Source organism: Vanellus vanellus (assembly GCF_965231255.1).
Source record: "Vanellus vanellus genome assembly, chromosome: 5".
Classification (NCBI taxonomy): domain Eukaryota; kingdom Metazoa; phylum Chordata; class Aves; order Charadriiformes; family Charadriidae; genus Vanellus; species Vanellus vanellus.
Genome location: NC_138910.1, coordinates 12,972,857 through 12,995,985, shown reverse-complemented (window position 1 = coordinate 12,995,985; position 23,129 = coordinate 12,972,857). Strand labels below are relative to the sequence as shown.

Here is a 23,129-nt window from a genome sequence, read left to right as displayed (position 1 = left end):
TTACATCAACAGATGATAAAAGATACACACAACAGGTTTCCCCCCATGAGTTAGTAAATTTGATTAGAATTTGAGAAAAGCTTTAATGCCAAAAATCCAAGCAGATGTACTAACCCCTCTCAGCCAGTGAGTGATCCTTCTACCTGCTGCTAGTGCTGGTGACTCGGAAGCATCACTTGATTAATTTGAAGGGAATAAAAGACCTCATACATGTTTATTGGCACATCTGGGTTGAGGTAACGGTGGGACAAATGGGTAAATATATACTTCTGAGATAATTTCTAACCATGAGGTCAGGCACCATAAATTTTCCATGGCTACATGAACTCCAGCAGTATTTCCCCCCCACCCCTGTAGAAGGTATCCACGGGATTGTGAACTATGTTTCAGCAATATTTCCAATCAGATTAAAACATGTATTTACAAGTAGAGTGGATTTTTTGCTTTCCCACATTACACACTGTGCTACTACATTAGCTTGAACAATAGGACTTTGTTGTTAACATCAATACTTATTCAAAACCATTTTTTTAAAAGTTGAGCTAATTTGTTTTCTGAAAAATCACTTATTCAGTAGGTGATGATAATAACAAACTCCAAAAATGAAGAATTAGAAGGATCACAGCTCCTCTGTGGAAATTTATGAGGATCCCTACTCTGTTTCTTCCTGGCTGAGTGACAGTATGAAGACAACTTGCACACAGGGCTACCTAAGGCATAACAAGACTGGAAAGAAGAATAAAGAAAAGGAACTGATGACACTTTTCAGTCCTACTCATTACAGGTACTACCAACAACAGGAGCAGGTGCAAAAGTGTCCGACAGTAATGAGTTTTTCAGTTTTAAAGTGGCAAAACTTCAGAAAGCTGTTGTGGGAACCTCTCAAATCTGGACTCGCAAAGAGATTGTAAATCTTATTCCCAGAGGTTTTATTATGTTCCCACCACCAGTTCCCACACACTGAGCTAAAGTAATGCTACAGCAAAACTGCAGAAATAGCTGGGATTTTCTTATACTTATCAATTGCACCAAGCATGCCTGTTACTTCTTTAGTGTGTGATAGGATTTTCCAACATATTGGTCGCTATCTGTGCAACAAAGCAGTGAAATCTGAGCATGGATCAGCCATTTCAGATTCAGCTACATATTATTCTTTAAATTGTCTTGACGTCCTATTGACATGTGAATGATATTTCTTGCAGTGCTACATGCTCCAAACCATTGCCTTCATAAATCTACAAGAGTGGAACCCTGCCGAACTGTGACTAAATCTGTTAAACTGAGGAATCATCACGTTAGATTGATTGTGTTTTAGGAGAGTCACATGCACAACATTTAAAGGACCATTTTGTTTCTTCAGCTGGATGGAGTTCCAGGACACTATTTAGAAAAGAATGAGAATTGTTTTTCTAGGAGTTACGGCCAAAGTTTTGTTGAGCTGTTTTAAGGCCACCATCAACAATCCTTTCTGAAACTGCTGTGTACCTGCTATTGTTAAAAGAAACACCCATGTTTACTGCAATTGAAAGACATTAGAAAAAAATAAACATTTTTTCATTTTGCTGTCTTTGTGCACGCAGCACAGTGTGTTTAGTCAGCAGTATTGCTCATCTGTTGACAGTCACATTTTGTTTCCACTTGTGTTCAAAGCAAAGCATTTTCCCAGACTTCTGACAATTCTGAGGACAATAAAACTAGCTGTGAACCCAACGTGCTGTTAAAATCCTATTCACTTTAAGGTCTGTTTCACACTCCTCCAAACACGTACTTTTTCACCCTTCTCAGAGTAAAGCTTTTATCAATGATTAGAAGCGATGAGAAGAGTAGTTGTGACGGTTCTGCAAATTAGCACAGCACCTGACCTCAAAGAAGAGCAGATAGTTGCCAACAACCACCAAGCGACACACTCCTGTACAAACTCCAGAAACACAGGCAGCACAAGAACTGGGACTACTGGATACTACAACAGCAATTAAACTGAGTGCTCTAAGAGTAGCAGGAATGCGATAGGATAGCAGTAATGACTGGGACAGACGTTTTGAATAAATGCAGAAGGAGAGATATAAAAGTTGTGGAGTTGGAGGTACAGCGCTCTGTGTTAGGAATGCTACAGTTTGCAGGGTGAACTTAAAAAAAAAAGTGTAACAAGAATAAACCAAAACCACTCTATAGAAGAAAAAAGACATTGCACTGAGTAATGCTGAGTAGTTCACTACAATGTCTAGGGGTTAAGTTTGGGAATCAGTAAAGATCTGGGTAATATTATTAGTAATTTTAGCTGATAATTCACTGTTTATCTGGAAACAGAGACTTTCAGATAAAGAATGAAGGAGGAAAAATAATGGAGGAAAGGCAAAGATTTCCTTGGAGAATTCCTGTATTTCTTTCAAGCTAAGGTATTAAGCCCATTAGAAACACATATCCAAATGAATGAGGAAAATACTGAATAAGGACAGAAGTCACCCTGTGTAAGTCACCCTGTATCACCCGATGGTAACAGAAACTTAAAAATCTACATTACTCTAGAACTAAAGGAACAGATTATTTCTCTTCAGATAATCACTACTGCCACAGTAGAGGCAAAAGGGAAGAGGGATCACAAGTCTAGGGTTATAAATGGAAAGCATGACTAAGTTGGAAGCAAAACTTAAGTGTGATGTGCTGAAGTCGGAAGAACAACCTCCACCCCAGATCTATGCAAAACTGCCAACTGCAATTTCAGTTCTGGTAACATATACTTTTAATAACTATTTAGTCAGGGATCATAGCACAGAACTTGTAGAGCAGCAGATGCTGGGCTTGGATTAATAGCCTTGAGAGCATCCAAGTTTTTCTAAACAGAAAAAATACAGTAGCTCTCACTGGCCTTGGTTTTTCCATAGAGCATTTGACATAGTGCTGTGCTGGCGACTGATGGCTCAGAGAGACAGGGAATACGAAGCTGGGCAGAGAGCTGGTTTCCAGTGAAATGGCAAGATAGCATTTTGAATGAGGAAGTATTAGGCTGGATGAAAGTTCCTAGTAGAGTTACCCAAGGATTAGTCTCAAGACAGATTTCAATGCATCTGGCACCAAGTGTAGCAATGACAGACTTTGCTAATAAGAGAAGCAGAGGTAGTATTTGATAGATAGGAGAAAAAGGAGTATTAGCATCCAGCAGTTGAGGACTGACATAGTAGAAATGGCACCTGAGACATTCAAGTGTACAAAATGCATGATAATTCACTTAAGAGATTACAGTCAGAAACTTCACTTCATTATCAGGAATCACATTAGTTCATCACAGAATAAATATCAGACACCAAGATCACTATGCAAAAGATAAAGGTTTCCTTTGATGATCATAAAAATGAGGAGCTTGCTGTGAGAGCTTATGTTTGTATCTTCTTCATTGTAAGAAGACATTACAGGAGTTTGTCTTAGGAGAAAAAAGGCTGAGAGAGAGACAGGGGATATAGTTGCTGTCTGACAGCAGACACCAGATACCCAGAGCAACCAGGCACCGGAGCAACTAGGTTTTAGAGCTGTTAGCACTAACGGGAGCAAACAAACCACAGCAAAAGATTTAACAGACCTTTATGATGGAGCATGCTAATTTGAAGACAATAATTTTTTTTTATATATATATATACTTACATATATGTATATGTGTGTATATCTATAGATTCACATTACAATGAAATGCATGACACTCTTTGTATCTCACACAGTTAAGACTGTTCTATGTTTTAATTATCAAAACCTTAGCTTAAGGAATTGAAAGCAAACACAAGGAAAACAAATTTGGAACTTTGGATCTATGCTTTCAAAAAAAAACCATGAAAACTTTTATCTAGGGGAACATAACACTGCAATAACAAAGTTGCTCTTGCACTGCTCTGGGGTATCTGAGCACTGCCTTCTTCACAGGCAAGGGCTCACCCACAAGAGCAGCAGCATCACACGACAGGGCAAACAGAAAGGTGAAAGCAGATCTGGAAGTAAAGATGAGGAGAGAGAAACCTAAACAGACTGGATTTTAAAACTTTGCAGTTTATTCTCTTTTCAATAGAAAGCAACTGTTCTGTGTACCGGATAGAAAACAAGGACTACATTTTCTGCTCTAGGGATGTTATTTAAAGACTGAGTGATCAGAATCAAGCTTTCTTCCCCCTAAAAATCAACTAAATATATTCCAGTTAACAGAATCCTTAAGAAGAAAAAAAAAAACTATTTTCAGAGAAGGAGCTAGCCTGAGTTCCTGGAACAAAAATATGAGATAAATGTTCCTCCCATTTACTCTGTGCCAAAGAAATGACATTAACACGATGAAAAAATCACATAAACAAAAAAAGACGGGAAATTCAAAGTTATGGCTCCCCATGGCAACAGTAAGCAGAAAGGGTATGGAACAGATGCTGTTACATTTTATATATTTGTTGTAACTCCTGGTATTGTTGGGTTTCGACGGCTGTGGGACTGATGGACCAATTCAGACAATTCAAATCTGCCTTCATGAACTGAGGAACAGCTCAGGCAAACAGTGACTTGGGTCAACTACACATCTGTTCTCAGGTCAATGCAAATCCTGTGCTTTGTGTGTGAGGATAGCAGGAACCCAGACACGACTCATAGGAACCCATTACTAAGTTAGGTGAACATTTTATGGCCATTACAAAACCAGACTGAACTGAAAACCTGGCAAAATACATCACAAGAAGTCATTAAAATCAAGCAGAAATAGAAGGAAAAAGTGAAGTGCTAGAACTTTGCCAAGCATCGAGCAAAGTGTTCAAGACTCACTAAGCTGACTATGCGAGAAAGCTTTTCTCACTTCTGATCTTCATATTATGTGAAAACGAGTTTTTAAAGAGGGAGAGAACTTTATTCACAAAGGGATAGAAAATGGCTACGTGAGCAAGAAAGTTGCAGCAGTATGGGCAAACCAGAAGCCCCTCTAACTCTAAACACTAATAGCCATGACCTTAGGTAGCAGTTTCTTTGTTTCAACTTAGCACAGTAATTACGGAGGCCAAGCGCATGTCCCAATTCTTAGCTACTCTGGAATGCAGCATGTTAGAGCAGCATTCTAGTAGTGCCTAGAGACTTTAGCTAAGGGCTACACTGTGTAACAGAGCTGGAATAAATACATATAAAGCAGTGAAAGAATGAGGGGTGGGGAACCCACTTTATTTTACCATGGAAAATCAAGGCACAAAAATGCAAGTTCCTCAAAATCTAAGTCTGGAATGGAATCCACATCTCTCCTGAGTCTCTGAGTCAAAAGACAGCCCTGTGTTCAAAAATGAAGTCAAGTCCCAAGTGCTTTGTGTCTCTGTTTTTGATTTTTTTGTCTACACTGGCAAGGAGCAGAATCCTGATCTTAGGTCTTCTCTTCTCTCCAGAGAAACCTTCGATTCTCCACAAGAACATGGAGGCAACTTGGTGAGTACATGATTTAAGAAGTCAATATAGCTTCTCCACCCCAGGAGATGGGGCCTGACCAGAAGGGTATTGTGGTTCACATTCTTAAATCTACCCAGCAAAGAAGAAGTAATTCAGGTATAAACATCAGCTGGCCCACTGACAGGCAGTGATGCTCAAGAAACAATAATCTTGCACTGCAAGCTCTAATCCTCTTTTGAAGATTGACAATTGTTAATGAGATTTATCTTCTGAGCAGATAGAAACCAAAACATCAGCTTCTCTCTTTAGCAGATGATAAGGGATTTTCCTGGAGATTTTTTACACAATATCCATTAAGGAGATTTGAGGCTCCCATTCTCTCATGAAATGAGGCAACAGTAGCAAAGTATTTCTGTAAAGGTGTTATACTTATTCAAATTAACCATGCTATTGGAACATGTCACAAACAATAATTCATTTAATCTCATGGTAGTCATATTTACAGCTGTGGGAAGGTTTAACTGGTCTTAGATTCAGAAATATTTGAAATGATTTTCAATTTAGTCCAATCTTTATATGCTTGCCTGTACCATGAATAGCAAAGTAGTGTCTATAGGGCAGAAATCACTTAGAGAAATATTATCAGTCAGGCTCAACTAAATGATCAAAAAGGTCCTTTTCTAGTATTACAGTCTAGTAAAGAATACAAACTAGTGATAACATCAACCTATTTTCTGTTATTGGCAGTGTCACAAAAAGAAGATATATTGGCAGAAGTCCACTTGAGTTTGACTTGACTCAAGTTCAAGTCAGTAATGCCCTTAATAGCCTTATTTTGTGCAGCCTGACCCGTGTCATAGCAGTAGGTATGATCTCATCCCACTGTCACAGTGATCGTCCATCATTACAGTGGGCCAGATTTCCTCATCTTCAGAAACAGAGGCTGAAAAGTAATGATTATAACAACTCTAATCTTTACGTTCATGGTAATACGGTGAGCAGGTGGACAAAACCACCTCCATCTGTAATCTGACAGAGAAGAGATCTTTGTGGTTTTAATCTATTGCTTTAAGAGCTTGTACAAATATCAAAAGTAATTGAAAAAATACATATCTATATTAACAACATTCTTCAAAATGATTTTGAAAACAACTCAGGACAGTTTCTTTGACAGAACTAGAAAGTACTCGGTGCAGAAACCTTATGCAGAAGGTGGCTGCACTCCCTTCTACACAGGCAAAAATTCAGGAAGAGGAGAGGGAAACAGGAAATTTTGTCACCTAAGAACAGATAGTCAACTCACTCATCTATAAAGGCTGGTGTTCACTCTACTTTGGCGTGTTGGAGACCATCTAGTTATTAAAAGTATCTAAAACTTGCATTATTTAGTTTGCTCTTACCCGTTTCTGGCTGCACCGTACAATCAAGAAGGTCTCAATACTGTGCTCTTTCAGGTAAGCGTTGCGTTCCCCTCCAAAGCCCAGCTCCACCTCATAGTCTCCATTGAGATAGTTCAGGGTTGCTTTTGTTATGTGGATGCGCCTTAGAATGAGACAAAGGACAAGCCAGTTTGTAGGCTCTGAAAAGTTATCACCTAAAAAGTCAGTTCCTGTCAGTGACAGGTTCCATATACTGGAAAAAACAAGCAATAAACCCCACTTTATTTAGCCACGCCACTACTCTTACAGATGTAGTACAAGAGTTTCATGTATTATAAAGGAAGCAGGCCAGGACGCATCTTCTTAAAGAGAGAGGTGGTGACATTAAGCATCTTACACATCCATTTATAAGTACCTCCTTAGATATAAAGCACTTTCTTTTATTCTTTTATTTATTTTGCTCTAACACACCGCAGATATTTTTTTTTGGCAAACACAGGCCTTTCACAAGGACACGTCTGCTCAGTGGACACACGTAATATATACTGTAGCATGTATCTTTTTTGCTGTATCGCATTAATCACTGTGGTAGAAGAGTGCCTTGTAGAAACATCTTATCAAGTACATAGTCTTACGCTTTCTTCCAGAGCAAAGAAAAGACGGAAAGGCACGTAGAAAAACTATCTCTCAAAGTCAGCTTGTCAGCAACTCAGTCTTCAGTTGGTCCATACAGTGGTGAAGCGAGCACCAATTCTGCTCTCTCACAGGAATGTTTCAAAACAAAAGGCTGGTCTGAAACAACGCTTCATACAGTATCCATCGATAGCTGGGATGCTCTTCAGCAAACACTGTTAACATATGGTCACATCTCTTTGTAACTATGACCAGATCTGCTAGTGTTCACACAGACCTGCTCACTTCTGCTGTATCTGTCGGCTTTGTTTCACAGAGAAGGAATTCAATTCTTACCACAGAAGGATATGCCCATCTTGTGATTTTGTAGACTTTCTGTAACCAAGGTCATGTAGACATGGAACAGAATAACTTTGGTAACATTTGTACATGCTTAAAACACCACACCCACAGATCATTTTACCGCCGACATACAGGCTCCTTGAACCTCTGTCCCTTATTTCCCCACCTTACTGTGATGTGTCAGACACAAAACAACACACGGATTAACATGACAGCTTTGCTGAAGCAACTTACCCAGCTTTGCCCCCTGCTTCCATGTGGTTGGCTAACGTAACGTCATTGGACCACACATCAAACTGCCACTTCCTAAGGCCCAAGACCCCACAGTGAACTCTCCCGCTGTGGATTCCAACCCTCATGTTGACATTTACTCCCGTCACCTCCCGGACCAATCTGAAAAGAGATATGGGAAATAAGGACATCACTAAGAACTGCATGACACAAACTGGTGACACAAACTTGCACCCAGAACACAAAAATCCATAATGACCCATAAATTATTCATGCATACACATGGTGCTGCTCATCCACATCAACAGGACAACAAACCAAAACCAGAGCAGCTGTACTGCTCTTGGATGGCCTGGCTGGCCAAGCAGAGTACCAATTGGAAAGGGGAGCTCTTGGAGTAAATCCATGTACTCTGAACTCATGGTCAAGTTGAGAACTCATAAAAAAAAAAAAAATCTTTGGGCTAGTAAAAGGAATAAAGTGCTGGTCTCTGATTGCCATACCAAAGTTGGACATAACCTGCCAGCACTCAGCCTCATTAAGAGTAATAGCATGTTGCAAAGAGAAAAAGGAAATGATTTCAGAGATCTTAATCCGTCTGTATGGCACCAAGCATCAACTCTTCCACAGATGAAATATGATATGTGTGTGAAATACCCCACTGCAGTTGGAAAGCTTGAATGGGACTTACAGCTGCAGTCAGAGCAGCAAAACCAGAGAACCACATCTATTGCAGTCACTCCAAACAGGCAGCTACAAATACTCAAGCTCTGATTTTAATGAGGTTTTGGATGCTCTGCTTACTCCCCAAATGACTGCTGGAATACTTTGTGGGTTTTGCCATTTTAGGGCAAAAGTTAACTTCAAGAGTTGTTCACACGGAAAATATATTTTGGAATGTGGGTAGGGGAAAGTCTTGATGAGGCCATCAGAACAACTCTGCTTCTCGTTATTGCTGATCACATCATTCCCAGAATGTCCATGTTTCACAAGCAAATTCACCTACATCACATAGCACAGTCCTTTCCTTTGAGTTGTTAGTTCGTTGCAGCATGAAGTTGTACTTTATACCTATCAGATTTTAACCTCTTTGGTTTTCAGGTTCATCTAGTCCTTTCTAGATAACGTCCTCTGGACAGGTAAGTCCTCCCAACTTCCTAACATCGACACAGATCTAATATTGATGCTTTAAATGAAAATGAATGATTAAAGATAGACCAATTCCGAACTCTAGTTCACTCCTCACAGTGTAATATGCCTCTTAAAAGACTCTTCAAGATGCCTTCTTGTTGAAACAGCTCCTACCCTTTTTTGCTTACAATCCCTATCTTACGTGTCACTACCTACTCACTGAAGTGACATTCATTATTTTTATTAACAAGCAGCAGAGATTCTTGAGCAGGGAAGGGAAGCTGCATATAGGTAAGGTGCCACACGCTTACGAACTGAAAGAGCTCCAACCACGACACTTGGGAAAGCAACAGGAACTGGGGTAATGAAAATGCAGCTGCAGCCATAACCCTTGCGAGGACAACAGCAGCTGTAGTGTGGGTATAGCACTGGGGAGAGAGGAAGAACATGCTGCACGAGTGCTACAAACCCCACTGCACCTTCTGCCAAGCCACATTACTGACACAAGACCAGGGACTGACACAAGACTGACATGAGACTCTCTATAGAGTCGTGGATGAGAAGGTGACTTTCTGCAGACTTTGTAGCAAACAAATTTATAGACAAATGAAATATCCTTTGTTACCTTCCTTGTTTTTAGTTCATTTATACCAGCAGTACAGTAAATATAATTCTATCTTTCTGATCTGGGGTAACACTCCCTGCTGTTATTGTGCACAGATGAAATCAGCCTCCAGGCAGGGCCCAGCATTGGTGAAGCCTGCAATCAAAGGTTCAGTAGCTATTTGCTGCCTGCAATCAAATGTTCAGTAGCTATTGGTTACCTTAATTGTGAAACCTCTTATCTTGATCCTTGGGGGGGGGGGGGGGGGGGGGGGGGAAAGCAGGGGTAGTGAGAACAGAGTCACCTTCCAGACTTATTAAGAGATAAGATTGTTAAATGCATTCATCATACATCAAGTGGGAAACAAGTTTTAAAGGCTGCTGAAGAGCTATTTGTAAACAAACACTGAGTGCACTTCAAGTCCATGTTTATTTCAAGGTAAGGTGGGTTGCAGTTAATCAATGAAGTCTAGACATCCCGGTGTTACTCAGCCTCCTGGGGGATTACACAGCAACGTGTCAAGGTCTCTGGATTTCATCAGGTCAACTACTGCAGAAAGTGAGACTTTTCTGGGCAATGTACACAATGAAGAAGGATCTTCTTCATAGGGCTGGTGGCTAAGAATTGCTGCTTCTCAGGTTTGACAAGACACTTTGTCACCTGCCATTTAATTGTAATTGTACTTCACGTGGAAGAAACAGCATCCTTTCAAGGGCTACTGAAAACTAGCTACTTGCAACTCCTTTTATTTTGCGTTTTGCATACAAACCCCAAAAGGAGACTGGTGCAAAGCAACAGAGTTTAAAACCAGGAAAGTAAAGGAGGTCCTGACAGTGTACACTGTGTACAAAGCGAGGGAATGCTGCTGCGTACTGCTCTTTGAATGGGGTCTCCTGGGTGAAAACGCTGCTTTTCAAACTATGGATCTGTGTTATGAAATTAAGGCTGAAAAGTGTGGGTGTGTATTCATGCCCTTGCAGAGATTGAAATGGTAAGGATGTACTGTATCGAGGTCAACAAATAAGTAGCTCTAGTTTTATCAAGATGAAGTGGAAACTCCATCAATTTACTGAATGGAACGAGAGGAGAACTGCATAGAGATCTTCTACTTCTCTGCTGGCACCGGTGATACTTTAGAAAGTGCTGTCACAAAATTAAAAAGCTAGAAGGGAAGGGAAAAAGAAGCAGGGTCTCTGGGCAGCAGGGATGGTGTAGATACCAAGGTCAGCTCAGTTACCATCCAAAACTGACTGAACTTTACGCCTAAACTTGCATACACTCAAGATGATCAAATAAATCTTCTCTCCCTGAATTCTGGAAGAATTGGCCTGTGAAATCTCACGTCCAATGCAAACAATATTCAACATTGTCTAAAATCCTCCAAGTAATATAACTAGATATGGGTCTCATATTTGTTACTCTCTAAAGTCAGGAATGGTTTGGACAAACACAGGATTGCTAGCCTGACCTCAGGAGCAGGCAAAGCTTCAGAACAGATTTTAAAAGAAAAAATAAAGATGGGGAAGTAAGTGGAAATAAAGGAAAAAGCACCGTGGATCTGTCCCAGTCTGTGCCACACCAATTTTATGGTTTTCTTCAAGAATTAATTTAACTGAAGTAAGAAAGTCTTGAATCTGACCTTTTTGGCCTAAGAACACATGGAGAAGGATTATTTAAACTGACAAGACAGACCTTAGCAGAGGAATTGTAAGGTGAGTAAAAAGCTGGTTTAAATACAGATAAGTGAAGAGTGACTGAAATTAAGTTACTACTGATCCTTTGATTTCGCATTTCTGTAACTCACTGGAATCCTCCTTTGGGAATGAGACTTCCAGTAATTAGACTAACCTTTGCCTTTCTCATCAGGAGATTGAGCTCTGATATCCACGTGGCTGTAATGGAGTCAAGTGTCTGTCCTTCTGCTGTCAAACCTTTACTGCATTTTGTTTTCCTGTTCCAGCTGGTCTCCCTTTTTGCTGGCAACTGTTCCCTGGTTTGGCTACCTTGCTACTAATAGAAGGAAGACCTAATGGGAAAGAGAATCTACTTGCTATTTGTTCTGAAATTCTCCATGAGAAATATGGTACTTACGAGATGGCCTCTATCATATCCATTCCCATTTCAACACAGCAGTGTGCATGGTCAGCTCTTGCTTCTGGCAACCCAGACACACAGTAATAGCAATCACCCAGGATCTTGATACGTAAACAGTGGTTCTCCTAAAATAATAATAATAATAATAATAATAATAATAATAATAATAATAATAATAATAATAATAATAATAATAATAATGGTGATGATGATGATGATAAGAGAGAAGTATTCAGCTTATATTCATGCTTGCAATAGCTTGTCTTTTAGGGCAGCGAATATTTACAGAAATCCAGTGAACAAGCACAGTATGTCATTCTTGCAACAGGAAAAAAATAATATCGGAATTATAACAGAAAACTTACCGCTGCTAGCTTATCAAATCTGGCAAAGAGCTCGTTCAGTGTCATGACCAGCTCCTGAGCAGTGCACTGGGATGCCAGACTTGTGAAACCCTCTATGTCTGCAAAGAGGATGCTTGGGGAAAAAGAGAGAGAAAAAAAAAAAGAAAGTGTCACAAAATGCGTTGCTGATATTTGTGTAAGTTTTGGGGTAGAAGTCCAGGGATGGGGAGGCACGTAGGGGTGTCCTATAGCAGCAAGGACATAAGCACCCCTAATACCACCTTATGCTACAGCCTCCATCACACATAAAGCTCTGAGGGGCACAGCCTCATCCCCTCCAGAGATTAGAAAGCATGAAAAAAACCCCACAAGCCTTTCATCCCCCCTACCCCTGCCCCATGTCCAGAAAATTTACAGTACGCTAGGAGCTTGTGGTGGCATGATAATGCTATCAACCATCATTAACGACAAGGCACTCCTACACAATGACCAGATTAGCTCAGCTAAAAAATCAACACTTATCCATTTTGTTCACATTCCTCAACCTCTCAGCTCAGTAACATCGCCTGTGTCTTAACTCCGCTGCAAAAAACCCACACTCCTCTGCCCGCTTTCCCTGCTGCCAAAGTGCAGCCACAAAATAAAGTCCCTCTTTAGCAAATATCCTTAACCTGCCTAACACAGCTTTCAGCCCCGCTTCGGTGGTCTGCCTCCATGCGTGCACCCCAGCCCCGTGGCTGCAGCACCCTGCCCTGTACCGTGTGCGCGGCAGACACGCTCCTGCAATGTTATAAATGCACAAAGCCAGGCGCCACGGCGCCGCGTGGGGCTGGGCCGAAGGCTTGGGCGCTGCAGGGCTGGCGGGCCATGCCCTAATGCACTCGGCTATCCTGGTGAAGGCATACCAGTGGGCTTTTATGCTCTTCGTTCTCTGGAGAATGAGATCTACACTGATTTACTGTACTCGAGTCATCTCCCAGCTGTACACGCTTCTCACTCATTGCCTTTTTGTTTTCCCCTCAGCTTCTAAAGAACTACAGAAATGAATCCTCCCATTTGTACTACACCTTCCAGCTGGCTTAGCCCCTGAAACACTTGGAAAATATACACCTACAGTGCTCAGGAGATCCTCTCAGTAAGGCTGCAAGCAGGTATCGCTCAACCTTCTGCCCAATGACAAGCGCAAAGACCTCACCAACTGAGGCAAACCTCTGCTGTTGGGACAAGGACACCAAACCGCTACCATCCGCCCAGGACGGACCGGGAAAGCCCTCTGAAAGCAGCGTGGACTGTTTTGAAAGCACAATTATTTGAATCACAAGCATTAATAACGCTTCTTTGATTTCAATTAATCAATTTTAATGTTGTACTGCCTGGAGTTTTTTTTTTTAAACTGGAAAAAGATTGTCTTATTGATAATTACAACATATATTGATTTGCAATCAAACACAGCCATTATGCTAAATTTAAAACTATTCAGTAAAACAAGCACCAGACTATGTCTAAATAGGTCTAAAATGTATATATACACACACATTTATATAAATATAAAATTTATAAGCTATACTTTTATATTGGAACATTTATCAAGTCACTGATTTCTTCTTTGAAGTTGATTATTGCATCAAGCTGTACTTGAATAGGAAGAGCAAGTAAGAATGTAAATAACAAGCACTTTGGCATTGTTTCTTCTTTGCAAAATGAAACTCCAACATCTTTTAAGCAAATTGCAGAGATAACGTTTTCAGTTGGAATTCCCTAAAATGTCTTCAGACAGAAAGCAAAGACAACAAAAATATTTTCACAAGCATTTTTTTTACAAAAAACCTGAAACACATTTTGATTCTGGCATGCTTTTCATATTTTCCTTCCACATTCCAACTCCAATAAATCATCAACCAAACATATTGCATTAAATATTTCTCTGTTAGACTGAAACTAAAATGTACAAGAAAATGTACAAGAAATGGACAAGAAAAAAGCAAGAGAGGAATGCAGGAATGTCTGAATCAAAATATACTTTGCCATTTTTTAAACACTTGAGAAAATACACCAAAAAAAAAAAATCAAGATTTCGCATATTTACAAATAAAAGTAAACCTCCCAAAGAAATACAATTGAAAACAACTGAGACCTTAGAGATATCTGTATTACTGGCTAAGCAACCTAACCATGTTTTAATACGCAACGTACAAATAAGAAACATCTCCCATTTTTGTGGCAGTAATAAAATGTATCTTGTTGCAAGCATGTTCCTCTTCCAGCATGGGGCAAATTGCAAATTCCTCACTTGTGGACACGTTCACACTCTTTGCTTGTGTGCATGTTGTAAGAGTCGTGTTATAACAGGAGGAGTACAGAGCAATTGCTACTCTGACGTTTGCATAGCAATGGGTTTATCTGAAAATACTACACAGGAATGCCCTGAGCCGCCTCCTCATGCCTGATTCAGAAAATTAGTGCTACTGTAACATCCTAATAAACATGGATAAATGACTGAAGATTGCCCCCTCCTTTCCCCATTACTATCATGCCAGATAAATGGATCAGACATTCCTGGAAGTTAAATTGCGGCGATATTTTCAACCAGGCGAATGAAGTAATCAGCAGAGACATATGGAGCCAACCTATGCACAGATTTATGCCATTTCACATTGAGGCTACTTGATTATAACATTTCCTCAAACTTGTAACTTTCTATGGGTGACCAGAAAATTGCTCTTTGTTCAAATTCAGCAGCTATCTCCCTCATCTTGATACTCATCTTGCACTTCCAAGGACAACACGGCTGCAGCTCCATGTGCAGCTCTGGCTGCGTTCCAGAAAACTACAGTTCTAAGCAACTATAAAAGGGTTTATTATGAGAATAAAACCTGGAAAGGTTGCACAACAGGACTTATAAATGCATTCTGCACATGAGCCAGTGGCAATATCAGATAGTCAACATTGTCTGATGCCTCTGTCGAAGCCAACGTTTACTACATAAGATGCTTCTCTGAATGAATGTTTCATTTGAGGAAAGAGGGATGCATGAAACAATTTCAGCAAAGTCAGTTTGATAATTTTGGAGAGGAAAGCCAAGGAAAATGAAGTTTGGTTTTATCTAAAGGAAAGGAACACATTACAAGTATTGTTTTTTCAGATGCTTCAAGTCTCTTCTCACTCTTGAATATGGTCATGACTCTTGGCAATAAGGGGAAGGGCTTCATCTGGCACGTCTTTTGCTCTTTTGTATGAAAACCTACTCCGAATTCATTACACATTAAGTCCTTTGCACGACTCAGTTTTTTCACACTTTGTGGTTAACATGAATGTCATCTATCTGCACGGTCTGTCCCTTTGCCCCTCTTCCTTGTCAGTTATGCAAGTAACATATGTACCTGTTGCAACTAAGCATATTCCATTACAGGCTTGAGACAGCTGTGTGACCTGCTCTGCTGCCAAAAAGCCATGCCACTGAGCTATCAGCAGACACTGCCTGGGACACATGGGCTGCAGGGGATGGAAAACCTCATCAGGGTATGGAAAGGACCACGTAGGAGATAACAGAGGACAAAGCAGTGATCTGGGAACTGAAGACAGAGAGGGGAAAGACGCATTTGTGGCAGGAGAGTGGAGAAAGAACAGCACACGACTGTCACAGAAAACAGCCCTTGAAAACAGGAACCCAGCCTGAAGCCTTTTTGTCCTCTGCTCCCAACAGAGAGCTCTGAAAGCCACTAAATCACATTTTACTCCTCCTGCCTAATCTGTTCCCTCCACACACTCCTGCTAGCACTGCAGCTCCAACAGCAGAGACAACAACCAGGTTTATCGCTCCCAATGCTGCTAATGACCCACAAGAGAGGAATGGGGACCTGTGTACATGGTGCTGTGCCGTGCCACTTCTGTTCCTTTTGTTATTAGCCCCAGTAACCCTTAAACTCAGCCTTCTCCCTGTAAAAGACCCAACAGCCCAGAAGCAACTAGGAAAAAAGCAGATTTCTCTTGCAACAGCTATCAGGGAACGGCGCATGATCCTCATCCTGTGTTTAATCAGAGCTTTTCTTTAAAAACAAAGTCCGTTATACCTCCTTGCACACACAACACGCACGCAGTGAGGTTGCAGGAGCATGTCCCTGTCCTGCCAGTGCATCTTATCCAGACTAGGAGCCTCAGAGTTTCAACACACAATCTCCTCACTACCCTTAGGTCCTCGCTCCATACTTCAGTCTTTCATGTCAGACTACTCTTAGCAATGAAAAGATTTTATTACAGGACGATGGTGATGGATGATTATGATGAAGGGCACAACTCAAGCCAACTGTTTGTCAGTCTTCAGAGGGCAAGGCATTTCCTTGCTGGTGGGAGCACAATGCCAGTAATAGACCTTCCTTGTGCCAAAATGTGGGGTAAATGACAGTGGTCAACAAAAAGTCAAATGAAATCATTATTATAGCTATAAAATATTGTGAGATAAGTAAGGCAGTGGTTTAGAAGTATTATTAGCTGAAGCTGACTGGAAGGGATTGACCACACAATCTGCAGCCTGGGCATCAGCAACTATTATCAGCCCTGGGTCCCAGTCTCTTCATCTGGAAGGCTACTGCTTCGTGGAAAAACCAGTTTAGCATGTAATTAAAATCCTCTAATGGCTTCAGAGCTCTTGATATATTTTCCACTCCGTCACTGCCTTCAGATTTACCATCTGATTGGGTTTTGTCCAGCAGTAACCAGGGTATGACCTCAAAAAAGACAAAAAAGTGGTTTATTTCTGGGAAAGACAGATGAGAAAAGGGGAGTTATCATTCATTTTATAAGGTTTTTTTTAATTACTTTTGTTTAAAATCGGTAGAAAAGTACCACAAATTGTATTATAGGGTAGAGGTGAATACTTTCCTGATCTCCTATTTCAGGTCCAGTTTCCAGCAAGGGCTGGCTCAAGATTTCATAGCTGTACAAGGCAAGCTCAGTTTTGTGCCTGTTGCCCTATGTGGCTTACGACGCTGATGGGGAAGAAAGATTAAAAGGAGCTTGGGTAGCTTCCAGATCCTGCCACCCTCCCCCCTGCTTAGGGACCAGTCTGATACCTGCCTGCTCTCGCCCAAGCCCCAGGCAGGGGAGCAGGAAAGGCGGATGCACGGACTGCAGCATCCCTGTGCTGCTGGCTTCTGCTGATTCCGAGTGCCCAGGGCTAATGGGCAGTACCAGGCAGGCTGGGCACGCAGCTCTAGCTGCTCCTGCCACTGGGATGCCAGCCTCTGCCTGAGCTTGGCCCTTACCAAAACCACCACCACTGCTGTGGACTGCGAGATCTCCTTGAGCGGGATGTCTAGATGCTTTTTGCAGAGTGCTTCGCCCAGCTGCAAAGGCAGAGTGAGGTGAAATGGAGAGAGGGAGCAGCTAAGATGCAGAGCCAAGAGGAGAAAATTCCCAGATTGCTGAGCTCAGCTTTCCTACTTTTTGGTCTGTAGTGCATTCACAGAATAGTTAAGAGACACACAGACAGACAGCTCAGGTACCAGCAGGAGCCTCCAAGTAAGGCCCCAGAGACCAGCAGTGTTAGCCTGCCCAGCTTGGGCTGCTCTCACAGTCTGTGCTCAGGTCCATCCCCCTGCACCCTGGGTCCTACCACTGCAGGTCATTTAAAACCAGCTCCTGCAACTCAGGTGATCCTTGCTGTGACTGCACTGCTAATGTGCCCTGAGGCAGAAGCATCACAGGATGCTGAAGGAGAAGGTTCTTAGCCCAAACGCGGGAAGGGATCTTGGCAGAAAGCACAGAACGATGTAAGGAGTAGGAAGAGCTAAGTACAAGGTGGGAAGCAGGAAACCCACATGAGACATTTAAAAACCACACACACCTACAGAGAATGATTTTGAAGTACAGTCTTAAATGTCTGAAGCTAATAGAGTTATCAAAGGAGGGACACGACACAGCCAGGTTTCCCTGCAAATGCAAGATTATTCAAAACACTAAATTAAATCATCAGTGCTTCTAATGTAAAAACAAAAAAACAGTCGCGTTCTATTTTGAGACATGTGCGTGCCATGCACGCCAGCCACAACATAAATCAAGCAAGGCAAGAAACACAAACCCTATCACCATCACAACGGTAATGCCAGTCATGAATATAAACACCATGTGTTACTGGAAACCAAACACCACAGACACTGCATGGGAAACAGAACAAAACCCCAGACTCGGTGAGCTTCAATGACTTATAAAAACAGCAAAGTGCATCTGACTGCATAAGAATCAAAGCCATGGTATTTTACTGCAATGAACGCTACCTACAAGAGAAGAAAAAGTTGATGTACCATAATAAAATAATGATTTTTCACTAAACACAAGCTTATTAATTTGCATTCATGAGCAAAGGTGTAACAAGAGAAAGTAATTTGCTGTAGACGCAGTCTGCCCTTGTTAGTGAATTCACTAGGCTAATTGGTGAGGACAGTGTCTCAGGGTGCTGCTGTTATTTTACAACACCACCCACCACTTTTGGTGTGGCATGTCCTTAAATCATGCTACAAACAAGGAAGAAGAAAGAAGAAGGATGGATTGGGATGAAGATGACAAAACTCTCAGTTGAAGGGCTGGGTCGAGCCCTTAACACCAAACTATACTTTCACAGAATCTCAGAATGGTTGAGGTTGAAAGGGACCTCTGGAGGTCATCTTGTCCAACCCCCCTGCTCAAGCAGGGCCACCTAGAGCTGGTTACCCAAGACCACGTTCAGATGTCTTTTGAGCATCTCTTGAGCAGTTTGGTAAATGAGTCAATTTTTGCACTTGGACATCTGTTTAAAAGCCAGTTCCCCGCCAGCACTGTAAGCCCCAAAATTGTTTTCCAGCTCCAGCGGCATAAACATAGTATTAAGTTCATGTAGAAGTTCCTAACATAGACATGGCATCAGGATACACCCAGTCTCTCTTTCCTAGCTGTAGCCACTTGGGGATGGATAACAAGGAAGTCCTCTGTGTGCTCGCTCTTCTACCTATCCTATGCACAAAAAGGATTTCAGCTTCCAGAAATACTGAGAACACCTCATAATGCTCTTTCCCTCCTGAATTTAATAGCAGCAACAGCAAAAGGACAAATGAAAACAAGCTGAGGACAAGTTCACAGCAGTGGCACAGTGACCACGGTCAGGCAGCACGTCGAGGTAAAGCAGCACAAAAGTGAGCAAGGACAGCGAAGCACATCTAAGGAGGGTGAAGTGGCCCACGCAGATCATCGGGCAGAGTGACAGCCCAGTGACTGGCCCAGCAAAGGCTGCAAGCTACTTGCAGACTAACTCAGGTCTCAACAGCACGTCAGCCTTGCTCTCTAGGGATGCCTATGCGACAGGCTAAGGTCTCAGTGATACAAAAAAATGTTCTCCAGAACAGCAGGACATCAGACAAACCAGAAGTTAAAGTATTTCCTTTTCCTACAGTCATGGGAAAAAAAAAAAAACCCAACAGCAAGAAGACACACTCTCTTTCCTAAACTTATATGGTCATTTCAGAAAAGATCCGTTTACTATTGGAAATCACCTATAGTTTCAAATGAGCCCTAGCACTTTTGTGACCCACCAGCTGGCACAGCTCCCCTTTAGCAAGCGGGACCCCGTCATGCACCGTGACAGTGCTCCATCTTAACATCAGTCATGCTGGCTCCCACTTGCTCAAGAGAGTGAGAAAGCCCGTATGTACACAAATGCTGTGATAAGCAAAGCTGTACTTTAGAGAGAGACAGAATAACACAAAATAGGAGGATATACACACAAAAACCCTACAAAACCAGAAGTCCAGAAAACTGTGAGCCTTTTCACCTTTTTCTTTACAGCCAAAGGCAAAAATCCTCCTGTCTCTCTTCCAAAGTAGCTAAAAATATAAACCAAACCTACATCCCATATTTAAGAAGTTCACTCTGCAAGATCATCCCAACAGAAACTGGCGACAGAGTAAAAACTGACAAAGAAGCAGGAGACCAGATGGCTCTCAGAGACACTGGTGGCAACGTGCAGACTGCCATCCGCAGTGCCACTGCATGACGGCAGCAAGGCTCATTGCACAGATATAAACTGCAGAACCCTGCCTTTACTTGATTTTCCCATATTTGCTCTCAAATGAGTGCTACCGGAGGTCAGCACTGCCTGGGGGACTCAGCTGAGAGATGCACTTCTCCAGCACAAACTCTCAGCATTTGCGGTTGCAGCTCTGTCTGCGTTCGCAATGTGCTCCTGGGAGCACCCCGCTGAGAATGCCTGACCCTGCTGGCACTCAAGGGCTGCTGAGAAAAATGGCACCATATTTTCCATCATGGTCAGTGCTCCTCACCTCAATGCCTATAGTCTGTCCTTCGCTGTCAATGCAGGAAATGAGAAGCAATTAAGATCCCGAGATCACCAACCAGAAGGGGAAGACCGCACCACTCATACAGGGAGAAGTTTTTCCATGACCTTCCTAGGTTTGCAGTCTACAAGCATGAGTAGCAACCCCAGTTATTGGAACTGAGTTACAGCTAAGCAGCATCAGTATCCATTTTTTATTTTAAACATGAAAAACTTGCTACCATCTCCCTCTAAACATCTTGAGTTAAAAGATTTTCCTATTTCAGCAGGCTATATTTAACCAGATTGATTCTTCACTGGAAACAGGAGTAATAAATAGCCTTTTGGGAAGAAAAACTATTTGAGGAAGGCAAAACAAATAAAGATAGATATGGAGTGGCTACCAGCCAAAATATAGGTGGAGCACGCTATAGATGTCTTTGAGACAAGTGGAAGGAATTTTATTACTCCATCATTGCAAGCCAAATTAGATGCCGCTGTCTGACGAACACAAAAAGGAAATCCAAGTGGCCTAAATAAGATTTTGGGTTATTAAGAAGGAGGGACTTAGAACCTTTTTCACATATCAAAGAAGATACTGATGGGAATGTGAAAATTTTTCCTATCATTCAGGTCAGGGAAAAAAACATTTAAGTGAGAAAAATGCCAAATCCATTCCAAGTCCAAGGAAGTTTAGGAAGGCAAAGTTGAAGGATATACATGGCCTTTTGCAGGAAGGAGCAAAGGAACCACATATACTGCTGACTCTGATCATGTTGCTTTGGCTCCGAGCAAGCCCAGACTCATCCGAGTCTGCCTGACCAGTGCAAAAGAGCTGGCAGGTCTGTCCAAACTGGAGCTGGATCCAGCCCACTCCAAAATAAAACTCAGATTTATTTGTCCCACAAGACAGCCTGAAATCCAGAACTGAATACAAAATAAAAAGGAAAAGCCATGTTATTTTAACCCCATCCTTGCCGGAACCAGGACAGGTTCTCAAACTTCAGGCATGCTTTTTGCTGTGAGCATACTTGCAGCCTGTTTTCCGGCATTAGAACAAACTCTGATGTCAAAATCCTACCAAAAACTGACAAGAAGGAAGACAGAGCTAAAAGAACTCTGCAAGAAGGGACTATCCATTACCATCACAGCTGTGGGAGTCTGGCAGCGTTCCTCCCTGCCCTCCTTCGATAGAACGGCTTGCAAAAGTGACCAAAGCCATAGAAGCAGCGCAATAGGAAAGAGAAACAACTGAAAACTTAAATATTAAAACAAACCACAACCTGTCACATAGAGGCTGTGTGCCAGCAATCAATCACTTGTCAGAGAAGGCCACAGAGTAACAAATTTTGGCACAGACAGTTAACTGTTTCCCACGTATATCCCGGGTCAAGCACATGGAATAGAGATCCAGTAAGTTGCATCTAAGCAAGTTTGGGATGCTTTCAGTTATATATTGCTCAGGTCTTTGTCTTTAATGGTGAAAGAATGAGCTTTTCATAGCTGTGCAAATTGCATTCAGTCTGTTCTTCCCTGGTATCATGGATATTCAGTCAAACAACGATGCTTTTGTACTCCCTACCCAAAAAGCTGCAGTAATTCTGCATGCAGCAGCCATTCCAACCTAACCCTACTTCTTCCTCGCTCTCTCCACTATCTTCCCCAGCATCTTGACCTTTTGTGATTTATTTACTCTGCAATTTTGGTAAGTCAGGGTTTTCCTTCTGGAAAGTCACAACATACTGAGAACATTACGTTAGTATATAACTGTCATAATTTAAAACATTAAGGAGCATGTCTTTCCTATAGTTATCTCATTTTCCCAAGGAGAATAGGTACCAAAATACGCACAGTTTCATGGATCAGCTGAGAATGGACAAGTGATGTGATGTTCTGTATACACAATTATCATTCATGGCTGGAAGCTTACGAGATCAGTAATACTGAAGTGGCCATTTGCTGGGAAAACTGATTCCTGAAGAATAGGAACACGAGTCTTACTGCCCTTTTTGGAACAGTCAACATGAGTTGACTCACTGCCTCCTCATTTCTATATTTTTAAATGTAATCTAGCAGTTATTTCTAAAAAGACACCCATGAAACTGTAAAGAGAAATGGACTCAAAGCATATACAAAAACTTAACTGTGCACACTTTGTAATGGCCACTTTTCTAAGAAACACCAATCAGTGGAGAAGAACTTTAAAATGAAGACATAATCCTTTGTTAGTTATTCTGAAAGGTAAAATGCCTGGCCAAAGAAAATGTTACAGCTCTTTAACTGAGGGATCAACTTGTTATTAATTAATAAAAACAAACATGACAATAAATTTAATAATAAAACACGTGATGTTTTCAATGAGAAGAGAGATTGGCCGTAATTTCAGAATTAAATGAAAAGGAAAAAATCCTGCAGGATATTGAACTTGTTATCTGGTTATTGTACACTATATTAATATTCCTTACCTGATAAGAACCAGTAATGAACAGATATCCTCAACTCACGAGTAAAGTTCTCCCACCTTTACGAGGGCTACAATTTAATTTTAAAGGTTTTGTTTCCTTTTTAAGATGTGATCTACCATCACATCACAATTGATCAATGGCATTTGAGCTGACATCTATCTTTGGTTCCCTTTGGTGACACAGAAAACTCCAGCTGCCATGGAGAAACTGTAAATATAATGA

General features: G+C 41.4%; 1 protein-coding gene across 1 annotated transcript in view; it reads right to left on the bottom strand.

The window, feature by feature from the left end:
* The window catches only part of ADCY5 (adenylate cyclase 5), a gene marked incomplete at its 5' end in the record, with an annotated part of 226,166 nt that overhangs the window by 49,138 nt on the left and 153,899 nt on the right, over nt 1-23,129 (bottom strand). Inside the window, 4 exons of the mRNA XM_082483464.1 lie at nt 6,786-6,927; nt 7,974-8,132; nt 11,797-11,924; nt 12,165-12,276. Of these exons, the coding sequence (XP_082339590.1) occupies nt 6,786-6,927; nt 7,974-8,132; nt 11,797-11,924; nt 12,165-12,276 (541 nt within the window). The remainder of the gene's footprint in view (nt 1-6,785; nt 6,928-7,973; nt 8,133-11,796; nt 11,925-12,164; nt 12,277-23,129) is intronic.